Source organism: Micropterus dolomieu, linkage group LG06 (assembly GCF_021292245.1).
Source record: "Micropterus dolomieu isolate WLL.071019.BEF.003 ecotype Adirondacks linkage group LG06, ASM2129224v1, whole genome shotgun sequence".
In the NCBI taxonomy this organism is placed as follows: domain Eukaryota; kingdom Metazoa; phylum Chordata; class Actinopteri; order Centrarchiformes; family Centrarchidae; genus Micropterus; species Micropterus dolomieu.
This window is the reverse complement of record NC_060155.1, coordinates 21,483,663-21,502,004: the sequence shown is the minus strand read 5'-3', so window position 1 is coordinate 21,502,004 and position 18,342 is coordinate 21,483,663. Positions and strand designations below refer to the sequence as shown.

General features: G+C 40.8%; 2 protein-coding genes across 5 annotated transcripts in view; one reads left to right on the top strand and one right to left on the bottom strand.

Annotated features, from left to right (window-relative positions):
• LOC123971906 (nuclear autoantigenic sperm protein-like) overlaps window positions 1-1,281 on the top strand; it is a gene marked incomplete in the record, with an annotated part of 6,390 nt that extends 5,109 nt beyond the window's left edge. Inside the window, 1 exon segment of the mRNA XM_046050970.1 lies at window positions 1,094-1,281.
• Window positions 1,282-2,815: 1,534 nt separating this feature from the next.
• Window positions 2,816-18,173, bottom strand: gpbp1l1 (GC-rich promoter binding protein 1-like 1). Of its 4 annotated transcripts, none has more exons than XM_046052186.1 (12): window positions 18,120-18,173; window positions 14,618-15,978; window positions 14,005-14,119; window positions 11,112-11,241; window positions 8,166-8,494; window positions 7,714-7,789; window positions 5,937-6,133; window positions 5,585-5,728; window positions 4,836-4,991; window positions 4,569-4,693; window positions 4,379-4,481; window positions 2,816-3,424 (listed from the first exon to the last, which is right to left on the bottom strand). In XM_046052186.1, exons 3-12 carry the CDS (start codon window positions 14,062-14,064, stop codon window positions 3,254-3,256), a joined length of 1,491 nt encoding a protein of 496 aa, XP_045908142.1. In that variant the 5' UTR covers window positions 14,065-14,119; window positions 14,618-15,978; window positions 18,120-18,173; the 3' UTR covers window positions 2,816-3,253. The 4 variants fall into 4 exon arrangements, with proteins under 4 accessions (XP_045908142.1, XP_045908141.1, XP_045908139.1 ...); XM_046052185.1 differs by lacking the exon at window positions 18,120-18,173 and adding an exon at window positions 17,971-18,108; XM_046052183.1 differs by lacking the exon at window positions 18,120-18,173 and adding an exon at window positions 17,845-18,102.
• Between the last annotated feature and the right edge of the window lie 169 nt (window positions 18,174-18,342).

Genomic DNA, 18,342 nt, shown 5'->3' with positions numbered 1-18,342 from the left:
AACAGCTGGCACTGAACATACTTGGAAACAGTGGGCCTGGCCTTGTCTCACTTGGCCTATCATGCATCCACCCTTGCAAATATTCACAATATTAAACTTCAACAATGTGAAATGTTCTTTTATATTAACCTAAAAGGTGAGTCCAGGCTGTTGGGGGGGTAAAGCTACTCCTACAGTAGCAGTTCCTGTACTGTTGAACCGTCTCAAAGCTTGATTCTAACCTCATGTACCTTTCAGGATGGAGGCTCTTCCTCTGCATCCACTATGCAGAATGGTGACTCCTCATCCAGTTCAAAGGTAAGTTGTGAGTCTGTGTACCAACATACTGGTGATGAGCTTACATGTACGAATGTTGTATTGCCCACACAGATTTGGTTGGCTTGTTAATCTATCGCTCTTGTAGAGTACATGTCATGGTGTATCCTCTACCCAGGTTAACAGCACATCAACCAGCGGAGTCAGCTCTACCAATGGACACGCCTCCACAGCTCCGGTCTCTGACATCTCCCACCTCGTCAGAAAGAAGGTGAGTGAGCCAGATGTAGAATTACTTTTTTTTTTTTTAAGAGTTTAAATTAATTGCACAGAGCTGTAGAGGTCACAACAATAGTCTCATTTGAACCAAACTTGCGTAAATTTCAGAGAAAACCAGAGGAGAGTCCAGTGAAAGAGGGCGATGTTAAGAAGGTGAAGCCGGATGCTGCTCAGACTAACGGAGTTCACTAAGCCAACGGACACAGTTAACAGTATGGAAGTCAAGAGGTAAGAGATGCATTAAGTCTGAGGCACAGTACTGTTTAATGTGGTGATGGGCAGAGGAAGCTTTGGGGCATTCTTTTTGAGAAATTATTTGAAGCTTCTGGGCTTCAAACAGCAGAAGACTGACATCTAGTGGCTTGTACAACTTATCAACTGGAGCCAGAGCACCACCATGCCTCTGATTTGAAGCCTGCATGTTAATGTAATACTTATGCTCAGAAGTGCTGCATTAAATGTATACATTATTCCTTAGTGTTATAGTCAAATCAATAAATGCATTATCCAGAAAGCCTAGATAAGATTTTTTTTTTTTTGATTCAAACTCATCTTTCAGTCGGTGATGCTGGACTCCTGCCTGCTTGTTTTCATCCATCCAAGAAGGGATTCACAAACTGCCACTTCCTTCCAACTGTTGCTACACTTGTTTGCTTCTGTAAATATGTGTCTTTTTTCTACTTCTGTTATGTTAGTGTGTTCACATATGTAACCTATTAAATTCAATAAAGAATATTATTTGATAAACGTTGTCTGATAAATTTGATAGCAAAACCACTGCACTGATAGGAGAACAGAAGTAGTCATACACAAATAGCGAACACATTTTTCTCACTAGTGGAGAAAGGAAGTGCCCAAAACTTCACACAGGTAGTACAAGGTAGTCCTCTTCAGCTGGAGGCTACCTCTGCAGTCAAATTATGTTCCCGTGTGTGTGTATATGGCTACAAATGAATAATAGAAGTACACGTAGGGGGGGGGGGGGGAAGTCTTTACCATTATCCAGAGTGTTCAAAAAGGTGCTACTCACTCACTCACAGTATGAATGAGGGCTGCTGTCTCAAATTTAAAAATTGCAAACACTGAACTAGAACCTTGTTTAGTCACTGAGTGAAATGGATTTTGCCTTAGTTATTTAGCTGCTGCTTTTATCCAAAGCAAATTACAATTGCTATAAACATCGAGGTCGCACGGCTCTAGCGCAACTAGGGGTTAAGTGTCTTGCTCAAGAACATATTGTTGGATGTGTCCGTGGGAATCAAACCCAGATCTCCCACTCCAAAGGCCCCATATTGGATTAGATGTTTATGCTGACCACTTGATGAGTAGACTAACTGATGCTGTTAGTCACAGGTTGATGCTTTGTCATATGTGGAACTTAATATGATTTGTTAAATCTAACAGTGTATATTGGGTCACATTAAGAGGCCTTATTTCTATGAGAAAAAGCACAGCAAAGGTACTATTCCATTTGTCAGTAAACCAGCATGAACTTATGCAGGGCTTTGGAACGAACACTCAAGTGGAAAGCAGCCTTTGATTACACGTGCTTGAGCAGAATGTCTGTGAAAACTGTCTATTTGGAGAAATGTAACTTTAGCTTGAATCATTTGTTTTCAAATGAAGTTAGTTTATCTTAAATTATTCACTGACAACAGCAATGAAAATCAGTGTTAATGATGGTTTTACATGTGGTGTTGATACAAGATTTGCTGAAAAGGAATATATTTACTTAACAGTGCGACACTGGAAAAGTAGTCCTGTATGTTGAACATAACTGTCATTCACCACGGCAGACATCTTGACTTAGAATGAAAGGTAGACGTAAATCGTAGAAATGGTTGCAGTAAGACCTACTGTTCTGAAGAATCTTTGCTTTGATCAACTTAATATTTAAAGTACTTTTACTTTGAAATGTATTTGATGCACACATTAAGACTGAACATCATTCCATTTAAAATAAAGATTGATGAAAGTGTGGAGGCTTTTGTGTTGAGGGAAAAATATGGCATGGATTGGGGTTGATTGTGTGGGATGGGAAACACTCAAAGACCTGATTGGACTGCGAACCAGTCACGTGATTCATTCAGACAACTAAGCAGTTGCTGCTTTGGATGTCATGTCACATGATTTTTTTTCGCACCAAAGCAAGCTTTGAAGCAGTGGTTCTATGTTCAGGGTTTGAAGCACATATCAAAGCTTCCGTATCGCATTGCCAATCACTAGAAAAGAGTCTATATAATGGTGAATATATGTAGATTCAAGCACCACAGTAGCCAGATTCATATTGAAACATATCAGCTTGTCAGGAACCAATTTTTATTAATATCATTAATAATGTGTCATCAGCATCATCAATGAAATGAGTTAGTCTGTTTAAAGCAGAATCAAGTGTGCATTCATTGCCCTTCTTTTCTTGATGAACACTTCAGTTCCACGAAGCGAGGAAGAAAAAGGAGGGAGGGGGAGGAGGGAGGTCAAAGAGGGCAGGGACTGCAGTGAAGGAGGAAACGCAGGGAAAACGACGTCTGGCGGAGCAGGTATCTCCCCCTTCACTGGGATATGATTGGTTTTTCCCTTGTGCAAGAATGACGACAAAAAAAATCAAAACAAAAGAAATTCAAAATGGTGCTCTAAAAACAAAGATGAGAGAGGAAGAGGGGGATTGCTTGCTGGGATGTTGTTGTGGTGTTGATTTTTTTTGTTCCGTAAAGCCACGTTAGGATTTGATGCAGTCGTCGTCATCAGAGGTCTGGCTGCTGCTACTGGTTTCGGACTCTGAGCCCTCTTCGACGTTCACCTCCGCCACACTCCTCCAGGGGGTGAAGTGGAGGGTTACACCCCGCGCCCTCGGGAGAACCCCATTCCTCTGCATGCCGTTCCTCTTCAGCTGGTCATAAGACACGGACAATTTAAGTGTGAATGAGATACTTCAGCTTAGACTTTATTGTCCACTTCAGTGGAAAGTTGTCTTCGACTTCTCTAAAGCAAATATATAACCATGACACCACAATTATCAGACATTAAAAATATTTTAAAAAACAACACAGTTGAGACTACAACCACAGACGTTTTATAGAGGAGACACCCCACTTTTAAGAATCCTCAATACAACTCTATAGAGAAAGCCTGTAATGCCAAGGATGGCTGTTATCCTGCCCCTCCCGCTAGAAAGCCAAACGTCTGATTTTAACAGCCAAAGCACAAAACAAATTTCAGCCAATGATGAAAAGGTGCATGGTAGTAGTGATGCGTGCGTAGTAGAATAAAACCGTTTGGGTAAAAACGCTTTTTAAACCTTATTTTGGGGTAAAGTCATCAAACTGTTTGAATATTTATCAGATTTTAGTGCCGATTCTATACATGCAGTTTTTATCTCCCAGTGACCAGTAAAAGCGGAGTTATGGCTCTCTCCCCAATCCCTTAGACAGGAGTCTGGTCTTGTTAATCCAAAATAACTGCTCTGAGGCGTTAATTAGATGGCTGCCAAGCAGTAAGACTTGCCTATGGTACAACACAGGACCACCATTAAACAAAACAACAACAGTGCCTTGAAAAAAAAAGGAGCGCAGCAGGTGGAAATAAAGTAGGTTACATCCTACAAGAAAACATGTTTAAAAATGCGGTAATTTTGCATTCAGTGCCTGTATGGCATGGGGAATAAAAAATCTCATTGATATTCTGGCTCGCCCTCGGGACCCTGAATCGACAGCCAGATGTGAGCTCAAACTCTGAGTTTAGTGGGTGTGAATCATCTGCAGATACCCCTTTTTCTTCTTTCATCACTTTTAATTTAGGAAGAGCAACAAGACAAATGTGACAAAGTGTTTCTCTGAGTGCTCACCTGCTCAGTTTTAGTCTGGAACTCTCTCAGCTCATCCTCCGTCAGAGGCAGGAAGTTGTCATCATTTTCTGGGTACTCCTGCCAGCCCATGGCCTTCAGCAACCTAGAAAAGCATGATCATTTCTGCTTAGTTGACTGTGTGTGTTTGTGTGTGTGTGTCTGTGTATTATGGCTGTTAAAAGTGTCCTACCTGTGCTCTGCCTCCAGAGAGCTGGACAGGTGTTCGGTGTCTGAGTCACTGAGGGAGTAGGACAGACCATTCTCATGGCAGACTTCCTCGCTATAGGCTTTGGGCTCTGGGGTGGTGCTTTCACCCTGAGAAAATTCACACAAAAGAATTATTTCAGCCTCAATTGCAAACAAGCACTATTTGGCAGTGCTCAGTCATTCTACAGCACTTCCTTATCTCAGTCTTGTCCAGCTGTGTGATGCCTTATGAAAGCAAACTGCTGCCTACCTCTCCTGATGTTCCCGGGCTGCTGCTTGTCGTCAGCTCTCCGGTGCCCTCGTCCTTCAGGGCTCGCAGGAACTCGCTCTTGCGGTCCGGACCACGACGCATCAGCTTCAGCCTCGACGGGGCAATGTCTATCGGAGGAGTCGTGCTAGAAGGGTGCTGTAGGTGTGAGGAGAGGGACCAGGTGAAGCCGGTTGAAAAGAAGGAGAGCGAGTTTTGATAATTCCTTTTTTTCCCCAACTGCGACACCAAGCTATTAGCCATCAAATCAATTTGGCCATGATAATCTTTCAAAATAGAATATTAACTGCCTGAAGATTTGGGGGCATAATCTGCCAGATGGCAGAAGCAGAGCTAAATGTATGCTGTAATAAAAAAAAAAATTTGCAGCAGTTGCAGACACGAGGTTCAGTGTATTTGAATATTAAAGTTTATGGCCATGGATTACAACAGTGTGATGCACTGGACAGAAGGCAGAGTACATATACTGCTGCAAAGGAAAGTTTCACGTGCACATGTGAGTAAGCATTTCAGTTGACAACCACACAAAAACATAATTACTATGTTTAGATAAAACCTGTGATTTACTTACAGGGGGATAGGCCAGCTACTGAACTGAGAGTTCAACACAGACTGCTGCACTGAAATTTTACCAGTTTGCTTGCTGTACTCTTTTACATGTTTTTGTTGTTGGGGTTAGTTGTAATCGTGCACATCAAGTCGTACATTTGTCTTTTTCCTTTTATCCTCACCTCTTTTGGGGTGTTGTGCTGTGGTGCACTGACTGGGGTGCTGGGTTTGGCTGCAGAGACGGGGCTGGTGAAGACTGAATCTCGGCCTGGCATGTGAAGGCCAGACTTAGTGATCTCTCTACCACTGGATTTCCACTGGGTGCTCTGGAAGAGAGGACGTTCTCGTTCACAAACAAGAGACTGCTTCCATTACAGCACAGCACCTACATTACTGGTACTGACACAGTTTGCAAAGCTTGTTGCTGTTTAAGACAAATGTGCTTTAGTTAGTGCATTAGTTCATCTTGCATGTGTCCTGAAACAAATTAAGCAAGTTCTTGAAATTCATTTGACACAATGCCATAGGTCCTACTTTTGTGGGGGCCACAGCAGGCTTTGGGACCAGGTTCTTGTAGACGCTGGAGCCTGCAATGGGAGCTTTGCTGCCGTTGGTGGGCAAGGCGCCAGCAGTGGCAAACCCAGCAGAGAAGGCCGTGCTGGGGTCCTCCTTGGAAACCTTCTTGATAACCAGCATTTTGGACGCCATCTGTTTGCCACTAGGGGGGTTTTCTGGAACACAATCAGTCAGTGATGAAATGTTACAAAGGACTGAGGACAAAAAAAAAAGAAACTGTTAAACAAAGCTTAAGCAGGGTTCCCACTCTTTTCTAGAGATCCAGCTGGTATGGGTCAGAGAAAAGAAACTTGTGATGAATACTACTCATGCCATTAACATTTTTTTTTAAATCACAATTTACAATGTAGAAAAAGGTAAGTGAAAATGTTTGATTATCTTTGGACAGGTGCACTGTGAACAATAACTACTATATAAAAACACAATCTATATTCATAGCTGACTGCAGGGATCAGTTCATACACTAATATGTTCCTCTCTGTGGAAGTCTGATTTTAAAGACATGCAGTCTATAACTTATTTATGAACCTAAAGGCAACAAAAACAAAGAATTCCCCGAGCACAGCAACACAATGAGGTACTGGTAGATAGCAGGATAAATCTATGAAAAATCAAAAACAAACTACCGCACACTGATCTGACTTACTACTTTATTTGTGAGCAACGCATTTCGCCCATTGCTTCTTCAGGCCCACACAGTGAAAAATTAATTTATGAACCCATCTATTGCATGCGTAGAAATGATGACAAAGTGATCTTGTCTTGTTTTAATGCCATGTTTTAATATTGTTATGATTTTTTTTTTTTTAATATAGTGTTGCGATTTCATTTTTTATTTATTTTTTTTCCATTGGAAAGCCTATTGTGCTCTATGCTGTGTGTAGGAACCGACAGAGACTGCAGCCTGATGATTTTCTTATTATTTTATCGTTTCAAATTAAAATCACATTTGACGCTCCAGACATAACGTTACATCATAGCCTGCAAGTCTCGATATCAGTATCGATAAGCTCGAACCTTATTGATTTTCAGATTTTGAGAAATTTTGGAAGTGGGTCCTTTTGGAACCGGGTCTCGATCCCCATCCCTAATGCTTGGCAAATACTTTTCTTATGAATTATATTTTAACCACTGCTGCTTGAACACCAATAACTGAGTAGTCTCAACAAATAATAACGTACAATTTTGCCTACTAACAAATCCCAGAATTCTTCTGAACCTTGGCTTTCTAAAATCACTGTGGTCCTTAGCCCACATGTACGTCTGTTGAACCACTGATACTACGCCACACTTTATTTGAACATCTTCCTATTCATTCTTATCCAACTTTTTCATCACCACTCGACACATTTAAACCATTGCGCCAAGCCAGAGTTGAAACACAAACCATAAACCTTTGCAGCAGGACAAAACAAGCTAGCAAACATGTCAACTTCAACAACTGAACCAAACAAACATTATTTAACCATTTAAAACAAGTTGAAACCCAATAAAAACTACCACAGTTACTAGTCAGCAGTGACTAGTGTTAACAACGCTGCCGCAACCACACCATAATGTTAAAATGATTTTCCAGGACATTTGACTTTTCTCTCATTTTCCATGTGTTTTCCATGACTGAGAATTGGTCAACTGTTTCCCAGGTTTTCCAGGACGTGTGAGAACCCTGTTAAACCTTTAAATCATGTCTTTATTTATTCAAAATTCATATCCAATCTGGACTGGGAGCTCTTACCCCACACTCCAGCATGGGGAGCCACTGCACGCATCTGAGTCCCAGGCTTTCCAGTTGTTTCAGGATTGAGGGAAGGCTAAAAAGAAAAACATAAAGCACCTGTATTAAATACCCTAGCATTCAAATTTTCAGGTTTTCTTAACTACCAAGGATGAGGACTGATTAAACCTTATGGATCAGAGAAAAGAAACTTGTGACGAATACTACTCATGCCATTTCCATTTTTTTTTTTTTTAATCACAATCTACAATGTAGAAAAAGGAAAGTGAAAATGTTTGATTATCTTTGGACAGGTGCACTGTGAACAATAACTACTATATAAAAACACAATCTATATTCATAGCTGACTGCATTCTGAACCCTCTTTATTTAACAATTCAAATAGCTTTGCCAAAACTATATCAAGGTCAGTGGCATGCTTGTGGAAAAGTCAGTGCAGGTTATCTACTTACAAAGTCCTCTTCCACGAACTTCAGCTTGTCGTCCTTGCCGTCTTTGCGTTCCTCGTTGGGGAACTTGTCCTGGTACGAGGTGCCCTTGCGGGGATGAAAGTTGCCATTGCGCTGCCGGTGCACCCCTTGCCTGTCCCTGTCGCCTCCTACCCGTTTGGGGTGGCGTCCCTGGTGGTGGTGGCCATCCTGGGCACCCCGTGAAGCTCCATGCCAGCTGGGTGTTTCCTTCCAACATGAGCCCCCTGCCAGCCCACCATGCCCACCTTTGGCCACCCCAGAGTCCACAGAGTCATGCCGTAGAAGCAGAGAGGGCTGCTGCCATCCGTCCCCTCAAGAGAGAACAAATATACAGCGTATCTAAGAATGATGTTGTCATACTATAGGAAGCCCTGAATGCATGCAAAGTTTGGCTTTCATGGATAAATCAGTATGTTTACCGGATAACTACCTAAAATAATATTTTAACGCTTTTTCACCATCTTAGACTCAAAGCAAATCAATAATTCTGTTATCAGAAAGTTCACTGAATGGCTGTTTTTGTTATGCTGATACTAGCAGAAAGTGGTGGCATTTGAACATCTGCTTCCCCACTGGCTGTTAGCTGAGACTGTTATTTACAGTGTGAAAACACAAAGCAAGTGTCAAAAGAGCCAAAGAGGGAAAAAGATCAGTTGTACAGGTGAATTAATTTTTTAATTCAGACACTCAATCCACTCACAAGGTGACTTATTTGTCATAAGTCACGTGTCCATGTGTCATGTTTTACTACGACATTATACAGACAAACTGCACATTTGGCAAGGCGAGAATTAAGCTACTGCTGTAAAACAGAAGACAGAGGAATCTTACAGACGACAGAAATCTTAACCACGTTTAATCTTAAATACCGACAGAACAGCCACATCCCTTACAGCCTGCACCTACAGTAGGTTCCTCTGTAAGGACCAAAAGCGCCTACATTGTACAGAAACAGCTACCAAGTGAACCCTGATGGCAAACACACCTTAAGTGAACTTCCTACAATTAAACTACACCAGCAATTAGTGTAAAGACTAATACGAAAGACATACCAGAAGACAAGTTGAAGATTTGGTGCAACAAGTCTGACCGTCACAGCACACCACAAGTACAGACACAAAAAAGCTGCCTTTCTGCTTTCCAAAGTAAATGGCTGCGCAAGAGGTTAGCAAAGGAAAAGTGAAGTGAGGGACAATGGTGAGACACCCCAGGGACTGTAGGACAAATCTGTGAAGAACGTGTCAAACAAGAAGCTTAACTGATTTAAGATTACTCATTGAACTGGTGGTACAACTGATCACCACAACAGCATCAATCATCCAGAGGAACAAGAACGCAGAAGCTGAGATGAAACATAGCTGAGTGGCAATTTCGCTGCATAGCTACACATCAGCAGAGCAACATTGTTGGTGAAACCAAATAATGTACATATTCTGGATAGAAAGGGCAGATGGTTTGAATGAGGTGTAAATGAGGCTATATACCATGTAAAAGAAAACTTAAATGGGGGGTTAGGACTCCAACGCCACCTGTCTGCTGCTTACAATGCTGCTACAACACCACTGCCTCTATCACTGGCTTCTGAGCAGGTGGCCTCACTTATGTCCTTATCCAGTACAGGGAACTGAATTATATCCTCTTTCAGTAGAGGTTTGCTGCTTGCAATCATCTTCAACTTCACACGCTGAGAGCCCCGCAGAGTAATTTTATTTAGAACTGATTTGATGTTTGAAACATCCCCAGCATAATCCTCATCCTGAAAGCTTAATAAAAAGGGTCCTTTGGTAGATAAAAAAGGGTTAGAGACCATTCAGTTAGTTTCCAAATTCTACCCATTCAGTCTTCACACAACCTCGTGTCAATCACTAACCATGACAAGCATATCGGCTTCTATTATTATCATACTCCTCGCTAAGACACCATTCGTCTTGGGCGGCTCAGATACCTATCCGATCTCAAAAAATCATAAGTAAAAATGAATCCAAGGAGCATTCAAGATCAATAGAAATCTCAGACACATTCTAGCCAGATGCTGAAAAGGTGTAAATCTATCCGTCTCATCTAGACACACACGTAATCTTTACTCCTCCAATAGTGTAACTTTGTCTGTAAGCAGTCTTAGAAAATAGCCACTCGCTGTCTGATTTTCCATATACATCCAGTCTGTCTCTTCTGTTGTAGAAATGGCAGATAAAGTTACACTAAAATTGCACTAACATTAGTCTTTGTCGTCTGTCTCATTAAAGCAACAAAGGAAAACAGCTCCAGAGATTTCTACACATAAGATGTGCACCAAGCTGCGGTAGTGTTTATCTGATCCCTGATCAGTTAAAATGCTGAATGATCTGTATGAGTGAGGGAGTGGCTAGCTAAACTGTTATTGTGGTAATTAAACTGCTAAAGTCCAGAAGTTCCTCTTCCTCTGCTTTTACCAAACACCTTCAGGTGCATTTACACCACCCTCTGGAGAGGAGGAGGGCTGGCCCTGAATTGCATGTAGCCGGGAAAACCCAGACGGATTGCAATCAGGTTTGTGATCTGGCCAACAGAGACATATATGTGGTCATGAGTAGATAAAAGTGTCTTATATCTAATTTGGATATGGGCTAATAACAGACAACATCCCACCTTCAAGTTTAGCAACTTAATTATGGTCAGCAGCAGATATCTCCCTCATCCCTCTGTTGGTTTTGTTGCACATGTAATGTGGGACAACTTACACTGTTGACATCGCACAATTCCCATCAAAGCCTATAATATTTTCTTTTGAGATTAATTACACTCTACTGCACTACACCAGCACAATATTGTTAGAAAATTCAGTTACAAAACTCATTGTATTCTCAAAATGCTTGCATTTACACAGTTGAGCCCTCTCATAACAATAACATGGTTAACAATAAGAGGGTAACTGCTCTGAACTGTTACCTGCTGGAGCGCGCAGGGAGCCGTTGTTGAAGAAGCCATCAGAGGAGTTGTGGCGGCGGCGACTCACAGCAGTTCGGCTGTCTCTGTGGAGGTGGGGCTCACCTTGTTTCTCAAGGTTGGCAGCAGGGGACTGTAAGAGGCCAGAGGGGACATGGTTAGTCACAGTGGGAATCTTCACTGAGATGGTGTCTCTTCCAGGGAACACAAAAGAATAGAAAACTACAAAACAGCAATTCCAGGACATTCATTTTTCTCTACTTTATCTTTGTGGAAGAAAAAACAAAACAACTCCTCTCAATACTCTGCATACTCTGAGTTCCTCTCTTACTCATTGAAAATGTCAATGTAGTGATCTATTGTTAGGGAACGAACGTGAACAAAAACAGACATCATAGGAACTAAAAAAAGCCTTGGGATAGCTTTATCATGAGAAAAGTTCTGTACTTCTTATAATAACTCACTCCATCACACTTCCAGTGGTTCTGAAATTTACATGTTTACATACACAAGTTGACTGTGCCTTTAAACAGTGTGGACAACTTCAGAAAATAATGTCATGGCTTTAGAAGCATCTGACAGGTTAATTGACATAATTTGAATTAAATTGAAGGGATAACTGTGGATGTATTTTAAGGCCTACCTTCAAACTCATTGCTTGACTATATGGAAAAATCAAAAGAAACCAGCCAACACCTCAGAAAAAAATCCTCCTTTGGAGCCTGAAGGTATCTCCTTCATCTGTACAAACAATAGTATGGAAGTATAAACACCACGGGACCACGCAGCTGTCATACCGCTCATTAAGGAGACGCATTCTTTCTCTTAGAGATGATTAACATTGGCACAAAAAGTGCAACGCAATCCCTAAACCTACCAATAGAAAAAGACCTAGTGAAGATGCTGGAGGAAACAGGTAAAGTATCTAAAGCAGCAAAAAAAATGTCGTATATCCATATGACCTGAAAGGCCGCTCAACAAGGAAGAAGCCACTGCTCCAAAATCACCATAAAAAAGCCAGACTACGGTTTACAACTGCTCATGGTGGCAAAGATCTTCCTTTCGGGAGAATTGTCCTCTAGTCTGATGATAGAATGGCCGTAATGACCAATCTTTTTTTTGGAGGGAAAAGGATAAGGCTTGCAAGTCAAATAACACCATCCGTGAAGCACAGGGGTGGCTGCATCATGCTGTGGGGGAGCTTTGCTGCTGGAGGGACTGGTGCACTTCATAAAAATAAATGGCATCATGAGGAAACAACATTATGTGGATATATTGAAGCAAAATCTCAAGACATCAGCCAGGAAGTTAGGACTTTGTCCTAAATGGGTCTTCCAAATTGACAATGACCACAAGCATACTGCCAAAGTTGTGGAAAAGTGGCTTAGGGACAAAAAAAAAAAAGAAAAAAAAGAGTGGGCATCACAAAGCCCTGACCTCAGTTCAATTGAAAAAGTATAGACAGAACTGATCAGCACTGGGAATTTGATTTGAAATTACATTTCACATTCTTAGTGATCCTAACTGACCTATGACAGGGAATGTTGTTCACTTGGATTAAATGTCAAAGAGAATTCAAATGTATTTGACTCCGTTAACTTCTTGCCCAAATCACATTACCTTGTGAGGCAGCTAGATTTGAGAGAATTCACCCCTGATTGCTACATAGCCTGCCTCAATATATAGCAGATACACTGGAAGGGAAAGCTCCCGCGATGGAAAACAGTACTGCCAAATCTCTACTGGTGGATACATTTCTACTGTCATATTACCCAACTTTAGTGTACATAATTGTCAATGCACTCTGATAATACTAACTGCAAATGCTCTCTTCCATCTGAATCATCTCCTTGTCATCAGATAAGGTTCAAAGATCAAATTAGATTGTGTTCTTCAGTCTATCTCTGTAAGTGTCATCTTGAGGAATTTTTATAACTTCAACAGATAATATACAGCGATTTAATGTACTAAAAAACAAGAGAATAAACTGTAGCTCCAATCCTGGCATGAGTCTGTAGATTAATCCTTGAAGACAAATGACACTGAAGTGAAGTCATGTGTCAGCAGGACAGTGACTGCACACTTATTTCTCTGTCTTGACAGGCCACTTAGCTGGGCAACTCCGTGACTCACAGATTACACTGAGCTCTGGACAGGAGGAACACATTCACAATCTCAGATGGACAGTCAGACAGCTTAACACTTTTTAAAGGAATTAATTAAACACAGCCTTTGTCTCAATGGTTAGTGATAATGCTCCTGATACAGGAAAACAATGAAATCAGAGTCTGTCTGCTTGTTATTTTCCTATATTGAGATACCTCGTCACGCATTATGTAATGCAAGATGTAATATTGATTGCTTTTTTTTGTAAGCTTACTTAATTTATTTTAACTGTTGTACAGTGATGAAAACTGCATCACTTTACGGTATGTGGCTTTTGGCAAGGCAGCATTCAAACGTAGTCATATTAAACCCTAGTCACACATCATGATGTACATCTAAAATCACACCTTTGGGATTCGATCACAGCAAATCTAAACAATCTTTAGAGCCTGTAATTTTGTCCAAATAGCAATTTAATTCCATTGTCATTTATTAAAAAAAAAAAAAAAAGATATAATACTCGTATACAAAAAACAATTATCACAAAACCTTCCATGAGTTTCTCCACCACAAACTACACTGAGTTGACATTTGATGTTACTCAATAGTTTCTTTTCTGCTATTATGGGTCTAGGTGAACCTCGGCTGGGCTAAGTATTGAGGGTGACTCGCTGACCACACACACACACACACACACACACAAATTCACTAAAAAGGTGACAATTATAATTTCGATGCCTTTCTCAATTACTACAACACACCCAAATACATACAGGACACACACACACACCTTGGCAGGCTGGGGCGTGGAGAAGTTAAGCCAGGCAGGGACAAAGTCATGCTGCGCCATTTAGGTCCAGTGTTTCCGGTCAGTGGATCGAGGCATCAAACCTCATGGCCAGGATCTAAGAAAAGAAATGGACAGAAGGAATTACATTTTTAAAATTCAGATTCAGCCATTTCAAGCACAGAAACATGAACATCAGTGAATCAAATTCCCTTTCATGCCCATCTATCTTTGATGTCATCTCTTCCAGTTTCCAAATTCACCACCTAAAGGTCTCCTTCAAGCCAAGCCAAAAAAGACTCCTATTCTTAGCAGAAAACAAAAGTGCGACTCGCTGCAGCGGTGCCTGTGAAGCTGATAACTGCTTGACAGCCTGGATGGAAAATATGTTGTGCAGCATAATACTTTGCAACGTGTGTATGCGATACATCTAAAGAGATCATCCTGCTTGAGATTGCTTTTATAATTAGATTTTTAAAACTATCATTCATACAAGGTGGAAAATTAACACCTACTAACCACAATATGTTGACAAATGACTTTTAAAAAAGGACCACACCACAGCAGTTAATTAAAACAGGCATGGATGTACAGTCAGGTGAAACTTTATCATTACCCCAGAGTCTGTGGCTCTGAAGTCCTCTGCCTCCTCTCTCGCTCCGGCTGGGCTCGGTTCCTCAGGCCTGTTGGCGCTGATCACTGAGTGTGTGCACTGACAGACAGGGAGCAGTACACCGACAACCCCCTCTCCAGCTCCGCCAGGACAGCACAGCCCCTTTCCCCAGAGGCAGATCCCTTCGTCCAGGGTGAAACACTGGGAGACGAGTCAAAGGGTCGCAGGAATGATCTGGAATGGTGATCCAGAGAACTGGCCAAGCAGGAAGTAGTTTTTAAAAGCAGAAGCGCACAGGGTTATGAGGGACAGATTTCCCTTCCTGAACCAGATTCCCAAGCAGCTCCTGTGCCGGTCACGTCTCTGATGAATTGATGATGATGAGTGCTACTGTTTCCAGTCAGATTGAATCCTTCACAAATGTATTTGAACCATTTGCTCTAAATGTCAGGAGTAAGACTAAAACCTGATTGGACTTTATGCTGATTGGCAAAATGAACTGATTTGTCCTAACGGCAAGGAAGAGCCAGGTTCTTATTATTAATACAAGGAAGCAGTCTGGGAAAATCTTCTGCCCTGAAGTATGGACAGCCGTTAGTGTAGCAGTTCCACTTTGACACACGATGGGGGGAGAGACAGGCGTTGTCCTGCCACACTGTGTGCCAGTATGTTTTAGCGCGGACGGACCTTTTACCGAATCATTTTAAGATCTACTGAAACAGCATGCAGAAAAGAAAAATGAGTTCAGAGACTCTTTTACTGGCAATGGAGGTCACTGAAAGCCACTGCTCACCTCATTAAACTGATGAAAAAGACTGTCTGAGTTTGAAGAAAATAATGCTCAAAGGTTCAAAGTCACATGACAATGAAGGAAGTAAAACCCTATGTTACATTGCTGTCATTTTCAGTTTTGGTTAGTGAAACAGGGATGCTGCTGGATGACGCATTATAGTGGTATTTTTATCTTTATATGTTTTAATATCACATTTGTAAGATGACCATTTAATTATCAACAGCTTTCTGATTGAAGCAGATATAGGGTATAGCTCTGATTTCATAGATATGCAAGCTGAAAAGCCAAACAAAAATCTTCCACAAGTCAAAAGGTCTTTGTGTCATATGATGCACAATAGTTGCTTAACAACAATTAAACTTGTCCAAAAAGAAATCCTTAAGAAAAGCTCAAACAACTCCTTTTCCTCTGCGCGCAAAAAAAATGAAAGTTGAAAAACATCATGTGTCCAAAATGTGTCAAGTGGGTCTTTCCTTTGCTTCTTGAAGTTGTTTCTCTCACATGAAGTTTCTGTGCAGTTGTCTGTTTCTTGCTGAGGGTTCACTGGTATCAGCACGGGAACAGAGTGGACCTGCATTAACATAAACAAAAGAAAAATCATCAAGCTCCAGGAGCTTGCCACGAAGTTGCCAGTTTATTATTTAGGTACACTTAGCTAAACTAATACAGATTAATGCAACAGTCCTGTAATAAACCCTACCTTACTTAATAAAAGTAACGCTGCAAAGATTATTCTAACAATAGATTAGTCGCCAACTATTTTAATCCATTAAATCGGTTACAGTCATGTTTAAGAAAAATTCACTGATTCCAGCTTCTTAAATATGAATATGTTCTGGTTTCTTTACTCCTCTACGATAGTGAACTGAATATAGTTGGGTTGTGGACAAAACAAGATATCCTAGGATCCATTTTCTGACGTTCTATAGACCAAACAACTAACTGATAAAATAATCGACAGATTAATCAACAATAGAAATAATCATTAGTTGCAGCTTTAAACAGAATTAAAAGGTAGGATTTATTTGTGTTATTATTTGAACTGTGGTAGAGGTGTTGATTCAGCTGAATGTTTGTGGTGCTGTTGAATTATGAAGGGACTGTAATATTTAGCCAACCCTTATTGAAGTAAATAGGGTGGACAAAACATTTCTCAAAATATTAGAAAACTCAGTACAATGCAATATAATGTCACAGCATCATACACTAAAATAACTATTAATTTGATTTTGGCACCTCTCTATAACGCATCCACAGCAGGACTGTTTTATTAGACCCAGTAGATTTTATTTAGGTGCGCCTAGTAAGCTGACCACTGAGAAAACTGAGAAATCTAGCTTAAACTAAGATTTCCTTTCATTTCTCTGTACCTTTGTTTCTGCAAATATCCAAAGTACATTTTTCAGACATTATGACAGAAACTCCTCCTTCACTGAATATCTTTATTAAAGTACCAAATAGACTCCAATTCAAGAGACAACCTATGCCTTTGGTAAGAAACTGCGTTTGACACATGACTCAGTGATGTAAGAGCCATTTCATGCTGAAAGCTGGCACTTTTATAAAATTGTCTAGGCTTTGGTAAATTAAATATTTATACCAGTGTAAAAATAACTTCTACGCTTTCTTCCTCGGCACTTCTCCCCAGACTGCTGCGCATCTAAACAGGCCTGGCAGTGAGGGTATTATGATGGATGAAACTGAGGTTTACAACTTATTCTTCAGTCCTACACCTTGTTCAATCATGCCATATAACACAGCTTTAATACCTGAACAAAAATAAGCCCTGTATACACAAACTCAGAACTACCTTGGGCTCGTCAACGTATTCCCACTGCGCTATTACGTAACAGCTCGACATCAATGAGTTTGCCACGGACACGGGCTACAATGTGCAGCACACACTTTACTTCCCTGTGAAACAATACTCACATGAATGACGGCAACACAAACACTGCTAATTTCCATTAAAGTATCCACTTAAACATTATTATATCCTGTGTGGAACTCACGTGTCCACAAACACTGCAGCAGCCCACACTTGAACAAACAGTGATGTTACATGCACGTTTAACCAAGCTAACTAGCTGAGTAATGTTATGGATTAAAGTGCATCGAAATAAATTAAGACGCAAAGCCGCCATGGTGTTAACTAACTATTCATCGTTAATCACCAACTAATAACGTTATCAAATGTGTCCTAACTCTGCTGCTATCTTATTGCTTAGTTAACTAAGGTTAACGTTAGCGTAGCAATTGTTAGCTGATAGCTGGCGTTACCCAGCCTGTTTACTAGCCCACAAAAACTGCTATGTGGTTGGAATGAATTAGTGCAGTTAGGGGGCTTAGCAAAGTAAAAACGTATTTAATATGCTCACGGTGGCTAAAACTGTCTATTTAAACAACTGTCACGAACATACAATAGAGGTAAACAGACCTGGCTTCGTTTGAACAACACGATTCCAAAATGGCTACCTTAGCAGCGGCAGCACACATTCATCAGCTTGCTAAGTGCTAGCGAGCTAACTTGCAGTGTTTCATGACGATACCGTGTAGCTGTTACCTTCTCCTGAGCAAGATAGCCTCCGATAGAGAATTATTCATATATATGAATACAATCTGCAAGAATTACCGAGATTACACTCTGTCGCGGCTATAAACGTCTTTAATAATAGAGCTATTGGTGTTTGTTTGGGTTTTCGGAGCGCTTACCACTGGCGCTGGCACTGAGGGATTCGAACAGCCTCAATGATGCTACGTTCAAGATCTGCCATGATTATGCAACTTAACGATGTTCCACAGTGTTTTTAAAGTCGAACCGCCTGCAGTTTCTGTAAATACTTTATCAAGCGAGACACCACAAATAGGCTCTACTGTTTTCTCAACTTTACTCATATCACAATGAAACTTTACATAAATTGAAGTTGTTGTTTTT

Bases quoted from the DNA above. Each gene is read 5' to 3' on its own strand.
- gpbp1l1 (XM_046052186.1), bottom strand. From the start codon at position 14,064: ATGGCGCAGCATGACTTTGTCCCTGCCTGGCTTAACTTCTCCACGCCC. The intron at 5,729-5,936 runs GTAGGACCTATG...CCTCTCTTCCAG, and splicing joins CTGCTGTGGCCCCCACAAAA to AGCACCCAGTGGAAATCCAG. The intron at 4,992-5,584 runs GTGAGGATAAAA...TCACACCTACAG, and splicing joins AGCACAACACCCCAAAAGAG to CACCCTTCTAGCACGACTCC.